General features: G+C 40.7%; 1 protein-coding gene across 1 annotated transcript in view; it reads right to left on the bottom strand.

The window, feature by feature from the left end:
- Positions 1-16,833, bottom strand: part of DGKK (diacylglycerol kinase kappa) — a 176,908-nt gene that overhangs the window by 122,017 nt on the left and 38,058 nt on the right. The window contains exons 2-3 of the mRNA XM_059049722.2: positions 2,559-2,669; positions 1,935-2,015 (exon numbers count right to left, since the gene is read on the bottom strand). Of these exons, the coding sequence (XP_058905705.1) occupies positions 1,935-2,015; positions 2,559-2,669 (192 nt within the window). The remainder of the gene's footprint in view (positions 1-1,934; positions 2,016-2,558; positions 2,670-16,833) is intronic.

Here is a 16,833-nt window from a genome sequence, read left to right as displayed (position 1 = left end):
TGGTTCCCACTCCAAAACTTTGCCCCCAAACAAAGCCTTTGAACTCTCCAAGAAACTAGACAGGTCACTAAGCACAACCCAAGCCACTTCTTAAATATAAGACAGAAGCTCCCAGAGCCACTCACAGTTCCTTAGATAACCACCCCAACTAATAATAATGGTAGTAGTAATAAACAACACTTTAATGGCACTTACTATGTGCTGGGCACTGTTCTATTGTACTTTATGTATATTATTTATTTCACTCTTCCTTACAACCCCTTGATCTGGGCATTATTATTTTTCCCACTTAATAGGATATTTTTCCATGGCAAAAGGAGTTAAATGACTTGCCCAGGGCCACCTAGCAGGTAAAAAGCTAAGTCAGAATTCGAACCCAGATTCTTTGGCTCCAGCACACATGCTCTTAAACACTAAGCCATGCACCCATCTGTTATTCAAATGAGGCTGCGTGAAAATCCTACTTGCTTACTGCTGCTCTATCTACTTGAAAATGGTGAAAGGGTATATTTTTCATCAGGGTGTGCCTCTTTCTGTTTGAGGGGAGAGTGAGAATGGAGTGGGGAAACTACAAATCCAGTTTCTTTCTTTCTTATGGTCTGGGACAACCTGAAGAGGATTTTACTATCATCTCTCTTAATCCTGCGTGGTGCAAAAACCTTGCAGGAACAATAAGAAAGCCATGCTGAGGGTCTAGCAGAGGTAGACCATGATCAGGGCTTCATCTTCTCTCAGAGGGCAGGAGGGAGCATGCATAGCTGTAGCATCAGTCATTGCTTCAATGGCCCTACTTGCCTTCACTACCAGCGGCCCCCACCCCAAGCCCAAATCTTGGAGCTAGAGCTTACCACACCAACAAGCAATTTCTTTCTCCTTGTGCATGTGTCTGTGATAAATGGCAATAGGAACTAGTGAGAATTGTGACAATAGCTGATCCTTTGGTCCAAACTCATTCTTGTGTGGGGCTGATGAATAGTTCCTCTGTGTTTTAATTAGGCTAAGGGGCAACCTAGCCTTTGGAATTTCTTTGTAGAATGGAGACCAAAAACATTATCTTGCATGCTCATCACCCAAAGGTTAAGATTTTTGGGACTGGGTCAACAGAACCCTCAGCTTTATCCTGGGTCAGTATGATGTAATGAGAGAGAAATGAGAGTAGGATCTTCCTCTTATATCCAACTGCTCTCCTTTCAAAGAAGAATAGACTGTGGACCAGCCATGTCTGCTAAGTACCACTCTCCACCTGCCTGAAGAGGAACCCTGGTCATAACCCACCACTGAGGCTGAGAAAAAGCATTTCTGGGAGGAGGTGGGTAGGAGGATTCCTGGGCCAATGGACTTGTTATTTTTCAGTGAGCTTTCTATTCTGGATTTACGTAAATGACCAAAGCCTTATGACATTTCAGCAGTGACAAGCCCTTGAATACTTCTCTAGAAAATCCTCTGCTTTCTTTGAAGTACTCTCATCAGTAATCTCAGCATAGGATAGCTTTCAGTTTGGATTTAGGTTCTTATCTATTTCATCAAAGGAGAGAATGTTATGTAGCTTGATTATCCTGATATATTCTACAACATATTAGCAGTCTCTTGAAAGCCTCCCAATGACACTCATTTAAATTATCTTCACCAGGAGGATTGATTTTTGTAATAGCCACTCCTCCCGCCCCCAAATCAGCTCAGCTTTATATCAGGCTGGTAATAGGGAACAGGGCCATCACTTTTTTTCCCCCATCAGTGGGCTGGTAGAAAATATTCACATGAATAATCTTTAGGATTCATTTGCAATGCTACTTTAAGTGGATTTCCATACGCACTTTGGGATCAAAGGAAACTTGGGAAATCTGAACTTTAAAGAGGCAACAGGTGGTTATGGCAACCCCTCCTCCCAGCTAGCTCCCACCACTGCCCATTCAGTCATTCCTAATCTTACTTACACAAAAACTGTGGCAAAGGTTTCTACAGCTGCTTTCTGCCAAGGCAACTTGAGACAGATCAATTGTTTCAAAGCGTGCAAACTGGAAAGGTATAAGAGGGAGAGGGAAAAGGAACCGTCTGGTTAATATGGCAAAGAGACACTAAAAGTTAAACACACACACACAGGCACACTATTAGGCATTTTTGGCAGTCATGATCCAATTATTTCTTTGGCTTGAGCTGGGATTTATTTAGCATCATGGTTTTTATTGATATATCATGGGACAAACAAAAAACAAACCAAACTAAACCAAAAACACAACTCTTCCCCAAACTTTTATGTGGATTTATAGGAAGGTTTAGGTAGTTCAGAATTTTTCAAAACTAAAGGTTTACACTGGATAAGATAATGGGATATGGTCTATCTAGGGGCCTAGTGGGGCAGGTAAGGGTTAGCCACCTTAATGCTTGCCAACATGTTGGCCCATCTCCCCACAAAACATTTCCTGGCACCCACCCACTAACCCAATTGACAAGAATACATACATACATATATATGTATATATATATATATATATATATATATATATATATATATATATATATATATATATATATATATGCATATATATATATTCTCTTACCGCAGGATGGTGTGCAAAGCAGAGCCTTTGTCCTCGAACCAGAAAATATCTGAGTTTCCACCTCTTGAAGGAGTTACAGTTCTTCAGCAGAGGTCCTTCTTTCAATATTTTCTGAAAGATAGCAGCATAGTGTTGAGTAATTAGATCAATTTGCAAGACCATATCACTTGTCCTCTCATTTGACAAGATCAGGTATCTGGAAAGCTCTATCTCTGTCACATATCTGAGGAATGGCCCAAGGGCCAGGCAAGAACACAAGGAAGTTACTTCAATCAGAAAGAGTATTGATTACCCTTGGATAACTCATTCAGGATGATATAGGCTCTAAGTTTCTAAGGATACATGGCCCAAGAACCATGGAGAACATCTCCATTGGTGGTGGGAGGTGGGGAGGAGGGATGGAACACATAAATATAAGAACTACATTCCTAGGGAAGAACAAATGGTCAGGAAAGAGGCTGAATTCAGTAAAGGAAGATTTTCTGGAAGTCTCCAGGTTGTAGGCCTGGACAGGGCCTTCCTCTCTGTTCTTTTAGAGTGTTCCTTTTAGAATGTTAAGTTGGATCACATTCCTTCCCTGCTCACAAGCCTCTAATGGCTTCCCAACACTTTTAGAACCAAATCCCAAGTCTTTACCATGGCCTTCAAGGGATTCATGATCTGGTGAGAGCAAAAAGGGCACCAAAAAGGAACTACCATTTGATTACTTTCTTTACATATCTCATAGTCTGACCAACTGATTTTTCAGTTACTTGTCAGATAGACTGACTCTAACCAAGCATAGAGTCTACTTACCACTGTTACTATTGGGGAGGTTCTCAGTTACATTTATAGAATACAAATCAATATGCAAGACTACCATTTGGGAGAAGTACTCACACCCACCAAGCTGCAACCAAGCCCATGCTGAATGGACGAAGAGACAGACGTTAAGTCATTGGATCAAAGCTCTACTATGAATTCCATACAACATCTAAATTAGAATTCACCATTTGGTGGCTGTGGAAGTGTTTTATTTGGCCCATCTGATGTTTTTCAGTTTTTAATTAGTTCATATTTAAAAGGCAGAAAATTTCAAATAAAAATCCAAGTTTCCATTTTTTAAAAATCAGAACAGCTGGTAACAGTGGACCTATCTTCTCACATGGCAACAACCTGCTGGAAGAGAGTAGCAGCTGCTCCCTTCAGATGGGGCACCCAACTCCAGCAGGTATTTAAATTTGGGACCCTGTCTGAACAATCTTTTGCTACTTCCATTCTCCCAAATATACACACATCTATTACACTACCTGTTAAATTATTTAACCAGTAAGTTAGTACTAATGGACAGAACCTCTGTATGTCAATTGAAACATAGTTCATAGCATTCAAAGTTTATGTGAATTGTCTTGATTACTTATGGGAGTTTCAAGGTTATTGTACCACCCTCGATATGTTTACAAAAGAATGGTGCCAAGGAGTCAAGACAAGAAATCAATAAGATCTTGTGGGAAGGTTGAAGGTGGCATGGAGAGTGAGAAATTACATTTAAATTGTTGAAATTGAGTCATCAATGAGAAAACAACTCTTGTGTAAACACTGTGATTACATCACTCTTTCTTTTCTCTGGTCAGATAGCCTATGGAATACACTCTCAATGATGGTGTTTGGTTTTCTCTATCCAACCTTCTTACCTTTATGCCATATATTCTTCTACACTAAGTCTTCATGAGACCTAGGCAGTCATATTTACCCCTTTCTGCTAAAGACTTAAGTTCAAAATTTTAAGTGCTCCAACTTTGTACAACTGAAGCCACACCCATTCTGCCCCTTTTCCAAGTTATTCTACTTTGTCAATTACTAAATGCTTCCATTGTTCTTATTTTATCATGTATAGTATCCCTTGTAATAGCCTATTTACAGTTTTTGGCTGAATATTTTACCCTTCCTTCCATTTTCAGTTTAAAACCTCCCTTAACTTCAACTATTTTTTCTTACCCCTGTTGCCATGCCTAGCTCTCTTATCCTTCTGTTGCTTTCAGGGGTAGGATGATGGGGTGAGGTGGCAATGATGAAACAAGGAGGGGGATTTGTTTCTCCAGAAGATTTCCACAACCCTGGGCCTTCTGATTCCTTCAGAAAATTCCCATACCCTGTTGATTTGACATACTAAAGTAAGTAGAATTCAGCCTCTTCTCCCCAGCTACTTCCTTCCATCAACCCGTAGTAATGAGTACTATTTAATTCCCCCTCCTGGTACTTAAGAAATGTTCCCTTTTCTTCCCTTACTTGTGCCCTGCTAATAAATAACATCCTGTTATCCATCTAAGGACACAACAAACCAATTAATTAATTAGTTAATTAATCCATTAATCTGAGGACACAGCAAGTCATCAAAACCTTCAGTTCTCATTCCATGAACTCAGCATTTGTCACAGTCAAGAAAACAAAGACTTCATGGTGCAGCTATAAGGGATAGAGTACTTCATTTGTATTTTCTGAGCTTCTACTATTGACTCTACCTTTTGCTAGGCCCTTCAGGGCAGCTAAAGAAGTTACAGGCATGTTCTGTGTTGCAAAGATATGGAGATATGGACAGTGGGAGTGGAGAGGGGAGGGACTGATAATCCATGTAGATAAACACGAAGTTATGTGAGCTCAGAGAACCATTTGAAAAAGCCCTGGGAGCTTCATGTTCATTGTGCTAAATGTTTTCTTCTGGTTCAAATGAGAGGTTCCACTAAGATAGTGGCTATCCACTCACACATCCTGCCATTGGGTACACCAGCCAAGTCACAATTAACTCCTCTCCGTTCCATGATACTAAACTGGTTGCTTTGAATGCACTAGCTTTAAGTGCTGGGCTGTCTACTCAATGCTCGTAGAAGGCTAGCTGGTAACAGAAGAGTCAACAACCTATCAGGGGAACTGGGGAGCCCAAGCTCAGCTGCTGCTAAGTTCTAGGTGATTGTGATTGAATGCTGACTGGTGTTACCAGTTCATCCCATATTTCAAGACAAGCTGGCAATCCAGGTGAAAATTTGTGTGAAGTTTTGGAATATGGAAATACTAACTACTAATTAAATTAAAACCAAAAAAAAAAACTTGTGAGGGCCAAAATGAAACATGGATGAGGCCAAAATCTGCCCATAGGCAACCAGTTTGCAATTTCTGAACTATAACTACTGTGAATTTCTCAAGATGACAAAGTGAGTGAGTGGTAGGTATTCCTGGCGATAGAAGATGTCACAGTGTATGAGTTCAGAGTTTGTGTGCGAGGAGCCTGTACATGTGAGATATATATTACCAAGTTGGTAGCAGATAGCTTTATTTATGTATTGGAGGGAGAAAGGTTAGAAGACCATATAAGAGTTTCTTAAGTTCTAAACACAGGTTCTATATTGTCAACTCTGAACTTCTACAAATATCCAAGCCTGGGTTGGGAGAAGGTAAATTTCCTGTAGTTTCTTTCCCCTTAAATTCTGTCCCCCTTTGGGAGATGTTTCTAAATAAACCATGGTTTACTTAAAAACCCAACAAGCATCTCCCAGAAGCCAGTTTAAACAAGAAGAAGCTAAAAATCACTCAATCAATATATTATCTCAAGTCAAGAAAATATGCATGCAAATGAACCTTTACCTGCCTAGGGTCACTAAGCTTAACAAGGACATGAGACTAACACACCATTGTAAGCAATTATACTCCAATAAATATGTTTAAAAAATTGGAAGAGACAAACAAACAAGCAAATACATCCTGTAAAGTGAGGCATTAGTGGAAGAGCCCTTGCCTATCCTGTAACAGGATTTTCACAGTGCTTTCCATTTCCTGATTTCTTGCAGATAACATCATTTCATTGACCCCTTGCCACAACCATGTGGAGTGTTACTTCCAATTTCTAGATCAGTAGTTCTCTTGTTTCTTTAAAGTGACTGTCCAAGAATAACTAGAAGAGTAAGGAGAATTCACATGTATACAGCACTTTGGAATGGATAAAGTGCTATTACTTTTGTTATTGAATCTTCCCAGCACCCCTCTGAAGTAGGTAGTGAAAGGCATCTAACTCAGTTCTTTCCTATGAAAGACACCCTGAACTCCAGTTTCTTTAAGTGACATATATATACATATATATATATATATATTTTTTTTTTCCTCTGGCTGCTTTGGGTCTTTGTTGTTGCACGTGGGCTTTCTCTAGTTGTGGCGAGCAGGGGCTACTCTTCATTGTGGGCTTCTCATAGCGGTGGCTTCTCTTGTTGTAGAGCATGGGCTCTAGGCACATGGGCTTCAGTAGTTGTGGTGCATGGGCTCTAGAGCTCAGGCTCAGTAGTTGTGGTGCACGGGCTTAGTTACTCCACGGCATGTGGGATCTTCCCAGACCAGGGCTCGAACCCGTGTCCCCTGCATTGGCAGGCGGATTCTTAACCACTGCGCCACCAGGGAAGTCCCAGTGGCTTATATTTTTATTTCTAAGACATTATCAAGATATCTGACATTTTTCCTCTCAAGTAAGATTGTCAATGTTTGACATTTTTGAGATTTTGCAGCATCTTGGGGCTACAATATTGGTCAGAAGAATGCATCTCCAGTGTTATTATGGAAGGCAATGAAGAACAGGATTCTATATGGGAATTGTTTTTTGGTGGCCAAGTTTGCAGGCACACAGTTAGTTCATAAAATGAGGCACATCTGTAACCCTCTTGGTCCAAGCTGTCACATTCCTGTAGCAATATGTGTGATGCTGCAGATAGAAAGACGTTAGGAAGGATCATTGGATCCTTGTACATACTGAAATGCCATGTGATCCACCTAATGCTTCTTAAACCAGAACATACTGCAGACAGTTCTATCTGATATTAAAATCCAAATAGCACTGACGTCTCTACTCTTAAACTCTCAAGTCTGGAAGTTTAGTAGTGGGAGTGAGTGTGGTGCTGAATTCAATCACCACAGATATCAATTGACTTCATTCAAATCCAAGAGCGTGGGATTCATCGAGGCATAGTTAATTCAGGTCTTGAGTACAGCATTCGCACAAAATGTCTTTGCCTAACATGTGGCAGCCCTTGCAGAGAAAGCAGTTTCTTTTTGCATCCTCTTTAATAAGCCAATCCCCCAATTCATCATTCCCAGAAACTCCTGCTCTCTGGTACCAGTGATCTCTCTCCCCAATGCTCTGCAACTCAGCATGTACAAATTAATTGCCAACAGTGATGGTAAGCATTCCCTTGCTCCATATTTATAAAATATATTCTATAAAATACCTCAACAGGGTCTATAAAGCAGTCCAATTGCCTATATATAATTAACACCTGCCTGCTGCTTAATTGGGAAAAGGCAAGTACCGCTGCTTCTATGACCTTTTCCTGTGCTCCTCTGAAATCCCCCAAAGCTTCTACTATCTGCTAAGTCTGTTTTCTGTGGCTCGGTGGGTTTTTGTTGTATGAGGCTTTGGAGGATTCTTTTACCCTTTCCTAGCAAAAGAAGCCCCTATTACATAGCCAAATTGAATTCCACCCCCACCCAATCAAAAAGTAGGCAAGCATCATAACATACACCACTACCTGTTATTAGCTGGCTGCTCTGCTGTTTTACTTTCTCATGTGGCTCTTGGAAGGGAGGCTGGATCAAGTTGGGATGAGTAGGTTATCATTCCTCCAGTGAAAACCAGACTTCCACTATGAGCACAGCTAGAGAAGCCAGCTTTCTGTCTATGGCTCCAAAACCTTGAGTCCAAAACCTGGAACATGTATTCTCTTTGCTTTGGGGGCTGGGGTGATGGGAAGAAAGCCATTTCCTAACACAGGACTGCCAAAGTTGATTCAGAGAAACAATGTTTGATTTGGTTAAAATGCAACTATGGGTGCTTTAGGCTTTAAGAAAGGCCAGGCCCGCTCCTTTCCTGAAAGCTTTACATTCCCCAGGGTCCTGTTGATGTAGCTGGAGTCAGACAGACTGGCTCCAGCACTTACTAGCTGTGTGAACTTGGGCAAATCACTTAACCTCTCTGAGCCTCAATTTCCTTGTCTGTTAGATGAGAATACCTTTCAGAGCATGTGCCTGCTAGCCATTCTATAAGTGTGAGTCCCTTGTGGATTGTGGAGGCAAGCACTCCATTCATCCTACTACTGGGAGCTCCCCTCTCTGGCACTAGCAAGCCGGGCTGGCTAAAGGCTGAAGCAGAAGAATGAGGAATAGGGTGACCAACTGTCCCAGTTTTCCCAGGACTTTCAGTACTAAAACCAGAAGAGTCATGGGCAAACTGAGACCTTTTGTCACCCTAGCACTCAGGTGTTAGGTCTTCCTGCTGCTCATGTCTGCAAGGACTATAGCTGCAAATCCCTCCCACTGCTTCCTGTGCTAAGGAAGAACTAACTATAGAGCCTCAACCACATCTCTGCTCTCTATGAGTGAAATAAAAGACAGTTGAAAATGATGTTACATTTTTCTCTGAATATGTAAAAACTTTAACCAGTTCTTCCATATCATTCCAAAGATATTTTATACACATGTATACACATATATTCTTTCTTCACATAAATCATAACATTCTTTCTGCACATGATGTTTTGTCTCTTGCTTTCTACACTTAATATATCATGGAGCCCTTTCAATATCTGTATATACTGAGCGGCCTCATTTATTTTACAGTTGCATAGCATTCTGCTGTATGGATATAATATGATTTATTTAAACAGTTCCCTATTGATGGACAATGGTTTAAAATCTTATTCTATTACAAATAATACTGCAATGACTCTGTATATACATGTCATTTTGCATTGGTGTGAGTACATTGATAAGATAAATATCAAGGCCTGGTAACTTTAAAACTAGTCCACTGGGACCAAAAAGCCTAAAAACATATGTCTTCTCAAATCTCTCTGTTGTTTTTCTTTTTCTGTTATTGGAGTTTCCTAGGAATGGTAAGGGCCATTAATTGCTTGCGGATTGGGGAGGAGATGAGCAATTTGGACCCGGGCTGACAAAGTGCAGAAAGCAGTAACCTGGCTCTTGGTAATTGCCGTGGGACTAACACCAACCACAAAGTGGGAAGAGCTTGGCTGAGTCCTTCCAGACCTACACACAGGTTTGAACTGTGCAGCCTTGAACAAGCCATTTCACTGCTAGGAGAGACTATAAGTAACTTGGCTCTGGGTGGGGATACAAGCTTTGGTCTATGTAGTTCAAGGTCTGTGCTCTTGCCACAAAACAGCCTTTTAACTTTCAGAGCTAACCTGACCTTAGCAATGCGTAATCTCCCTCCCCACCCTGTTAAAGATGATGAAAATAGGGTCCCAGAGGGGCTACACTTCAAGTCAAACAGCAGATTTGTGACAGAACCAGGACTGGGCTTCTGGCCACTCTATTTCAGTGGTGTGGGGAATCCTCTCTGACCTCCTGCATGTGAGTGGAGGGGCCCTATAAGCACAGCCACTGAGTTTGCTCTATATTGGCAGCACCTCCTGGAACAGGTGTATAGTTTTGAGGGGCTTCAGAAGAAGAGCATGGAAAGGGGTGCGAGGATACCAGCAGGAACATGGCTTGACTCCAAGACTGGGATCAAGAGGACAGACTGGGTCAGAGCTTTGGAGTTTGAGAAGAGTGGCTTATGGGAAGGCTTCCTGCAAAAAGCTGGTTTTGCTCTGCAAATGAAAGGAAGATGAAAGGTGTCGACTAGGGGGAGGAGGATTGTTTTTGAGCCTTGGGAGAACCAAAATCTCAGAAGCAGGAAATCCAGTTAAAGGAGTGGTATAAGTAGAAGCTTAGCAGAAGACCCCTGTTGCTACAGCTGCAGTTGCTGCTGCCTAGAAAAGGAAGTTCTGTGGTCACACAAAGTCCCTAAAGGAAAGATATCAGGGAATTTTGGACACTGGTCTTCAACTTAACCAAGGCCACAGAGGCCAGGACAGCAACTATCATATCTAGTGTCACTGAATTACAAGGAATTATAAAACATGCCTGCTTCCAACTGCTTTCTTCCCCATCCTTTCACCTGACCATCAGCAGCCAGAGATGGATAGGTTCTTTTAACATCCTGTGGATGTTTCTTCTCTCAGAGACACTCCCCCCATTGCTTCTAGCCCTTGGGTCCCACCACCAAGCCACATGTCTTCTTTATCCTAACCACCTTCTGTGAGACCAGTGGCTCCTGTTCAGACTCTGGCGATGTCCTCATAGAAGCAGCCAAGGCAGCATCTTCTCTAAGTTTCTCGTCAATTATCCCACTCCAGAGGAAGAGAGTTGTTCCTGGCTGACAAATGTCTGCTATTTGCTCTTGCTTTATATGCATTATTTCATTTAATGCCCACAGAAACAGTCCTATTGGGGAGGTGGAGAAGTTGAGGATTAGAGAGGTTTAGTGTTTTGTTCTAAGTCACAGTGAGTGGCAGAGCTGGGGTTTAAAACTAGGTCTGTTTGGCTTTACTGCCTCTCCCTTCCAAATCCTAAGCATCTACAGGATGATGGTTATAATGATCTGGCCTGGGTGTCAGGTCTAACCTGAGGATCAATTCAGTCCACTTATTTCTTCCCCTAGGGGCCACTTTCACCCAGGAGGAAAAGCCATGGCCAGTAATGTCTGCAGATTTCCCACTTGTTTAGCTGAGGGAGACCATGTACTACAAATGATTTCACAAAGGGGAGGAAAAAAACTCAGTTTTTTGGAGAGAGGCCTGAAATGTCATAATCCCATATTTTGCGTATTTTGATACTTTGTGACAATATGCTGGACCACGTCTAGGAGCTCCTAAACATGGGAACTTCAGCCTTTAGAGGTATTTTTAAATGTTTGCAACCTAAGGCCAAAATGAACCTTGCAAGTATGAAAATATGTAGTTCATTTGGCTACAACTCACTCAGAGAGTAAAGCAATGAAGACTCAATTGGTGTTTCCTGTGCTTTGGTCTTTAGAAATACCTCTTTCCAATCATGGCTTCAAGTGCCTCTAATAAAGTAGGCGTGGTGAGCCCATATCACCTAACCACAGATTCTTAGGGAGTTGGGGACATTGCCTTATTGCTAAACTGGCCCCATGCAGATAGCCATCTGAAGATGCATACAGGATCTAAAACTACATTCACTAACAGGTCCTCTGGGGATGAAGTGGTTAGATAATAAAGAGGGGATGTGTGACTTTTCATTTTAATTTTTTTCTCAGCCTTATGAACTGGTGTTGACAAGAATCATGAAGTTGGAATACAGAAACTGATGCTAGAACCAGTTGATTTGCTTGCTTCTTGCAGTAATAGTAGTCTAGGCAAGAAGAAATTCAGTAATTCACTAGTGGTTGTGTGTTGGGGGGAATGGGCAACCTGTGTGCATGTGGTGTGTGTGTGTGTGCTTGCCCACTTTGCCCCATCAGTGGTAAGTGAGAGCAGGAGCAAGGTCTCAGGTAAGGACACCTCAGGGGTAGGAAGGGCTTGGGGGCAGGGTGAGGGACAGACCCATGGGAGACTCCACCCAATGCTTAAAGCTGTGGATAGCGTTGCTGCCTCTGAGCAGAGGACTGTCCCTGGCTGAACAAAATTGCCTCATGTGGAGGCAAGAGGGTATGAGGTATGGTAATTTGACAGCCCACAAAATCTGGAGGGAAAATGGAGGAAAGAGCTGTGATTGCAGGAGACATTTATCTGTCAAGGAAGAAACTATGTTGTGGGCCTTGGTTATAGAGAAATTACTGGCCAGGTAACAAAGTTGAAAAGCTGTGCCAGTTGGTAAAAGGAGGCCACCAGGGATAAGCTTTCTGGAGTAGTAGTAGCAGTAGTAATAGTAGTAGTAATATGAATTACTAACAGTTGATGAGTCTTCACTATGTGGGAAGCATTGTGTTAAATCATGTTATATGGGGTATCTCATTTGAGCCCAATAACAATTCTAAAATGTAGGTGCCATAACAACCTTCACTTTATAGATTGAGAAGCTGAGGCTTAGAGAGATTAGGTAACTTCCCTTAATAGGTTAATAAATGGCAGAGATAAAATCCCTCTTAGATTTTAAAGGACATGGAAGACCAGTTATTCCTTCACTGAAAGAAAAAAAAGTAAGGTTTAAACCACTGGTCTTATTGCAAGATATACCCTATCCTATGTCAATTGACACAAGGAGGCAGAATGGCAGGGCGAGGGGGGGGGGGGCGGGGGAGACTGGTGGTGTGAATTGCACGTATTTGGTTCAGTTCCTTTTTTTTAAAAACAACTTTATTGAAGTATAATTGCTTAACATTGTTGTGTTAGTTGCTGCTGTATAACAAAGTGAGGCCAAACCCTTTCTCTTCCTCAGGGGTTGCTGCTAAGCCCTGGTTGGGCTTGCTCACTCATCCACACCAAAGGATCTAATTCCCCTGGCCCTGGAGTTTCACAGGAACAATGGCCTTCAACAATAGCCAGAAAACAAGTTCCACCAGTCTGGACATTTGCAAGTGAATACAGCTGTCTGGTGGGGGGCCCAGGGCCCAGGAAATGAGCTCTGTTGTGATTCTGGAGCAGAACTAGAAAAGTGAGCAGCTATGTGGCTGACAGGGTCTTGGTGCTCCAGCCGGGTGTCAGGCCTGTGCCACTGAGGTGGGAGAGCCAAGTTCAGGACATTGGTCCACCAGAGACCTCCAAGATCCATGTAACATCAAATGGTGAAAGTTCTCTCAGAGATCTCCATTGCAATGCTAAGACCCAGCTCCACTCAACAACCAGCAAGCTACAGTGCTGGACACCCTATGGCAAACAACTAGCAAGACAGGAACAAAATCCACCCATTAGCAGAGAGGCTGCCTAAAATCAAAATAAGGTAATAGACACCACAAAACACACCACCAGACGTGGTTTTGCCCACCAGAAAGACAAGATCCAGCCTCATCCACCAGAACACAGGCACTAGTCCCCTCCACCAGGAAGCCTACACAACCCACTGAACCAACCTTAGCCACTGGAGGAAGACACCAAAAACAATGGGAACTACGAACCTGCAGCCTGCAAAAAGGAGACCCCAAACACAGTAAGTTAAGCAAAATGAGAAGAGAGAGAAACACACAACAGATGAAGGAGCAAGGCAAAAACCCACCAGACCAAACAAATGAAGAGAAATAGGCAGTCTACCTGAAAAAGAATTCAGAGTAATGATAGAAAAGATGATCCAAAATCTTGGAAATAGAATGGAGAACATACAAGAAATGTTTAACAAGGACCTAGAATAACTAAATAACAAACAATGATGAACAAAACAATAAATTAAATTAAAAATTGTCTAGAAGGAATCAATGGCAGAATAACTGAGGCAGAAGAACGGATAAGTGACCTGGAAGATAAAATAGTGGAAATAACTGATGCAGAGCAGAATAAAGAAAAAAGAATGAAAAGACTTGAGGACAGTCTTAGACACCACTGGGACAACATTAAATGCAGAAGTATTCGAATTATAGGGCTCCCCAAAGAAGAAGAGAAAAAGAAATTATAGTAGAAAACTTACCTAATATGGGAAAGGAAACAGTCAATCAAGTCCAGGAACCACAGAGAGTTCCATACAAGATAAATCCAAGGAGAAACATGTCAAGACACATATTAATCACACTAGCAAAAATTAAATACAAAGAAATACATATTAAAAGCAGCAAGGGCAAAGCAACAAATAACATAAAAGGGAATCCCGATAAGGTTAACAGCTGAGTTTTCAGCAGAAACTCTGCAAGCCAGAAGGGAATGTCAAGACATACTTAAAGTGATGAAAGGGAAAAAACAACAACCAAGATTACTCTACCCAGCAAGGATCTCATTCAGATTTGATGGAGATATTAAAACCTTTACAGACAAGCAAAGACTAAGAGAATTCAGCACCACCAAACCAGCTTTACAACAAATGCTAAAGGAGCTTCTCTAGGCAGGAAACACAAGAGAAGGAAAAGACCTACAATAACTAATCCAAAACACTTAAGAAAATGGTAACAGGAACATACATATTGATAATTACCTTAAGTATAAATGGATTAAATGCTCCCACCAAAAGACATAGACTGGATTAATGGATCCAAACATAAGACCCATATATATACTGTCTACAAGAGACCCACTTCAGACCTAGGGGTAAATACAGACTGAAAGTGAGGGGATGGAAAAAGATATTCCATGAAAATGAACATTAAAAAAAGGTGGAGTAGCAATTGTCACATCAGACCAGATAGATTTTGAAATAAAGACTATTACAAGAGACAAAGAAGGACACTACATAATGATCAAGGGATCAATCCAAGAAGAAGATATAACAATTGTAAATATTTATGCACCCAAATAGGAGTACCTCAATACATAAGGCAAATGCCAACAGCCATAAAACAGGAAATCAGCAGTAACACAAATATAGTAGGGGACTTTAACACCCCACTTTCACCAATGTACAGGTCATCCAAACCAAAAATAAATAAGGAAACACAAGCTTTAAATGATACATTAAACAAGATGGACATAATTGATATTTATAGGACATTCTATCCAAAAACAACAGAATACTCTTTCTTCTCAAGTGCTCATGGAACATTCTCCAGCATAGATCATATCTCTGGTCACAAATTAAGCCCTGGTAAATTTAACAAAACTGGAATCATACCAAGTATCTTTTCCGACCACAATGCTATGAGATTAGATATCAATTACAGGGAAATACTTGTAAAAAATACAAACACACGGAGGCTAAACAATACACTACTTAATAACCAAGAGATCACTGAAGAAATCAAAGAGGAAATTTAAAAATATGTAGAAACAAACGACAATGAAAACATGAGGACCCAAAACCTATGGGATGCAGCAAAAGCAGTTCTAAGAGGGAAGTTTATAGTAATACAATCCTACCTCAAGAAACAAGAAACATCTCAAATAAACAACCTAACCTTACATCGAAAGCAATTAGAGAAAGAAGAAAAAATAACCCCAAAGTTAGCAGAAGGAAAGAAATCATAAAAATCAGATCAAATAAATGAAAAAGAAATGAAGGAAAGGATAGCAAAGATCCATAAAACGAAAAGCTGGTTCTTTGAGAAGATAAACAAAATTGATAAACCATTAGCCAGGCTCATCAAGAAAAAAAGGGAGAAGACTCAATTCAATAGAATTAGAAATGAAAAAGGAGAAGTAACAACTGACACTGCAGAGATACAAAGGACCATGAGAGATTACTAGAGGCAACTCTATGCCAATAAAATGGACAATCTGGAAGAAATGGACAAATTCTTTGAAAAGCAGAACCTTCCTAGACTGAACCAGGAAGAAATAGAAAATATAAACAGACCAATCACAAGCACTGAAATTGAAACTGTGATAAAAAATCTTCCAACAAACAAAAGCCCAGGTCCAGATGGCTTCATAGGCAAATTCTATCAAACATTTAGAGAAGAGCTAACAACTATCCTTCTCAAACTCTTCCAAAATATAGCAGAGGGAGGAACATTCCCAAACTCATTCTATGAGGCCACCATTACCCCGATACCAAGACCAGAAAAAGATGTCACAAAAAAAGAAAACTACAGGCCAGTATCACTGATGAATATAGATGCAAAAATCCTCAACCAAATGCTAGCAAACAGAATCAAACAGCACATTAAAAGGATCATACACCATGATCAAGTGGGGCTTATCCCAGGAATGCAAGGATTCTTCAATACACACTAATCAATCAATGTGATATACTATATTAACAAATTGAAGGAGAAAAACCATATGATCATGTCAATAGATGCAGAAGAAGCTTTCAACAAAATTCAACACCGATTTATGATAAAAACCCTACAGAAAGTAGGCCTAGAGGGAACTTAGCTCAACATGATAAAGGCCATATATGACAAACCCACAGCCAACATCGTTCTCAATGGTGAAAAATTGAAAGCATTTCCTCTAAGATCAGGAACAAGACAAGGTTGTTCACTCTCACCACTATTATTCAACATAGTTTTGAAAGTTTTAGCCACAGCAATCAGAGAAGAAAAATAAATAAAAGGAATCCAAATCGAAAAAGAAGAAGTAAAACTGTCACTGTTTGCAGATGACATGATACTATACATAGAGAATCCTAAAGATACTACCAGAAAACGATTATAGCTAATCAATGAATTTGGTAGAGTAGCAGGATACAAAATTAATGCACAGAAATCTCTTGTATTCCTATACACTAAAGATGAAAAATCTGAAAGAGAAATTAAGGAAACACTTCCATTTACCATTGCAATAAAAATAATAAAATATTTAGGAATAAACCTACCTAAGGAGACAAAAGACCTGTATACAGAAAACTATAAGACACTGATGAAAGAAATTAA

This window comes from Kogia breviceps, chromosome X, assembly GCF_026419965.1.
Source record: "Kogia breviceps isolate mKogBre1 chromosome X, mKogBre1 haplotype 1, whole genome shotgun sequence".
Classification (NCBI taxonomy): Eukaryota; Metazoa; Chordata; class Mammalia; order Artiodactyla; family Physeteridae; genus Kogia; species Kogia breviceps.
This window is presented reverse-complemented; position numbering and strand designations above follow the sequence as displayed.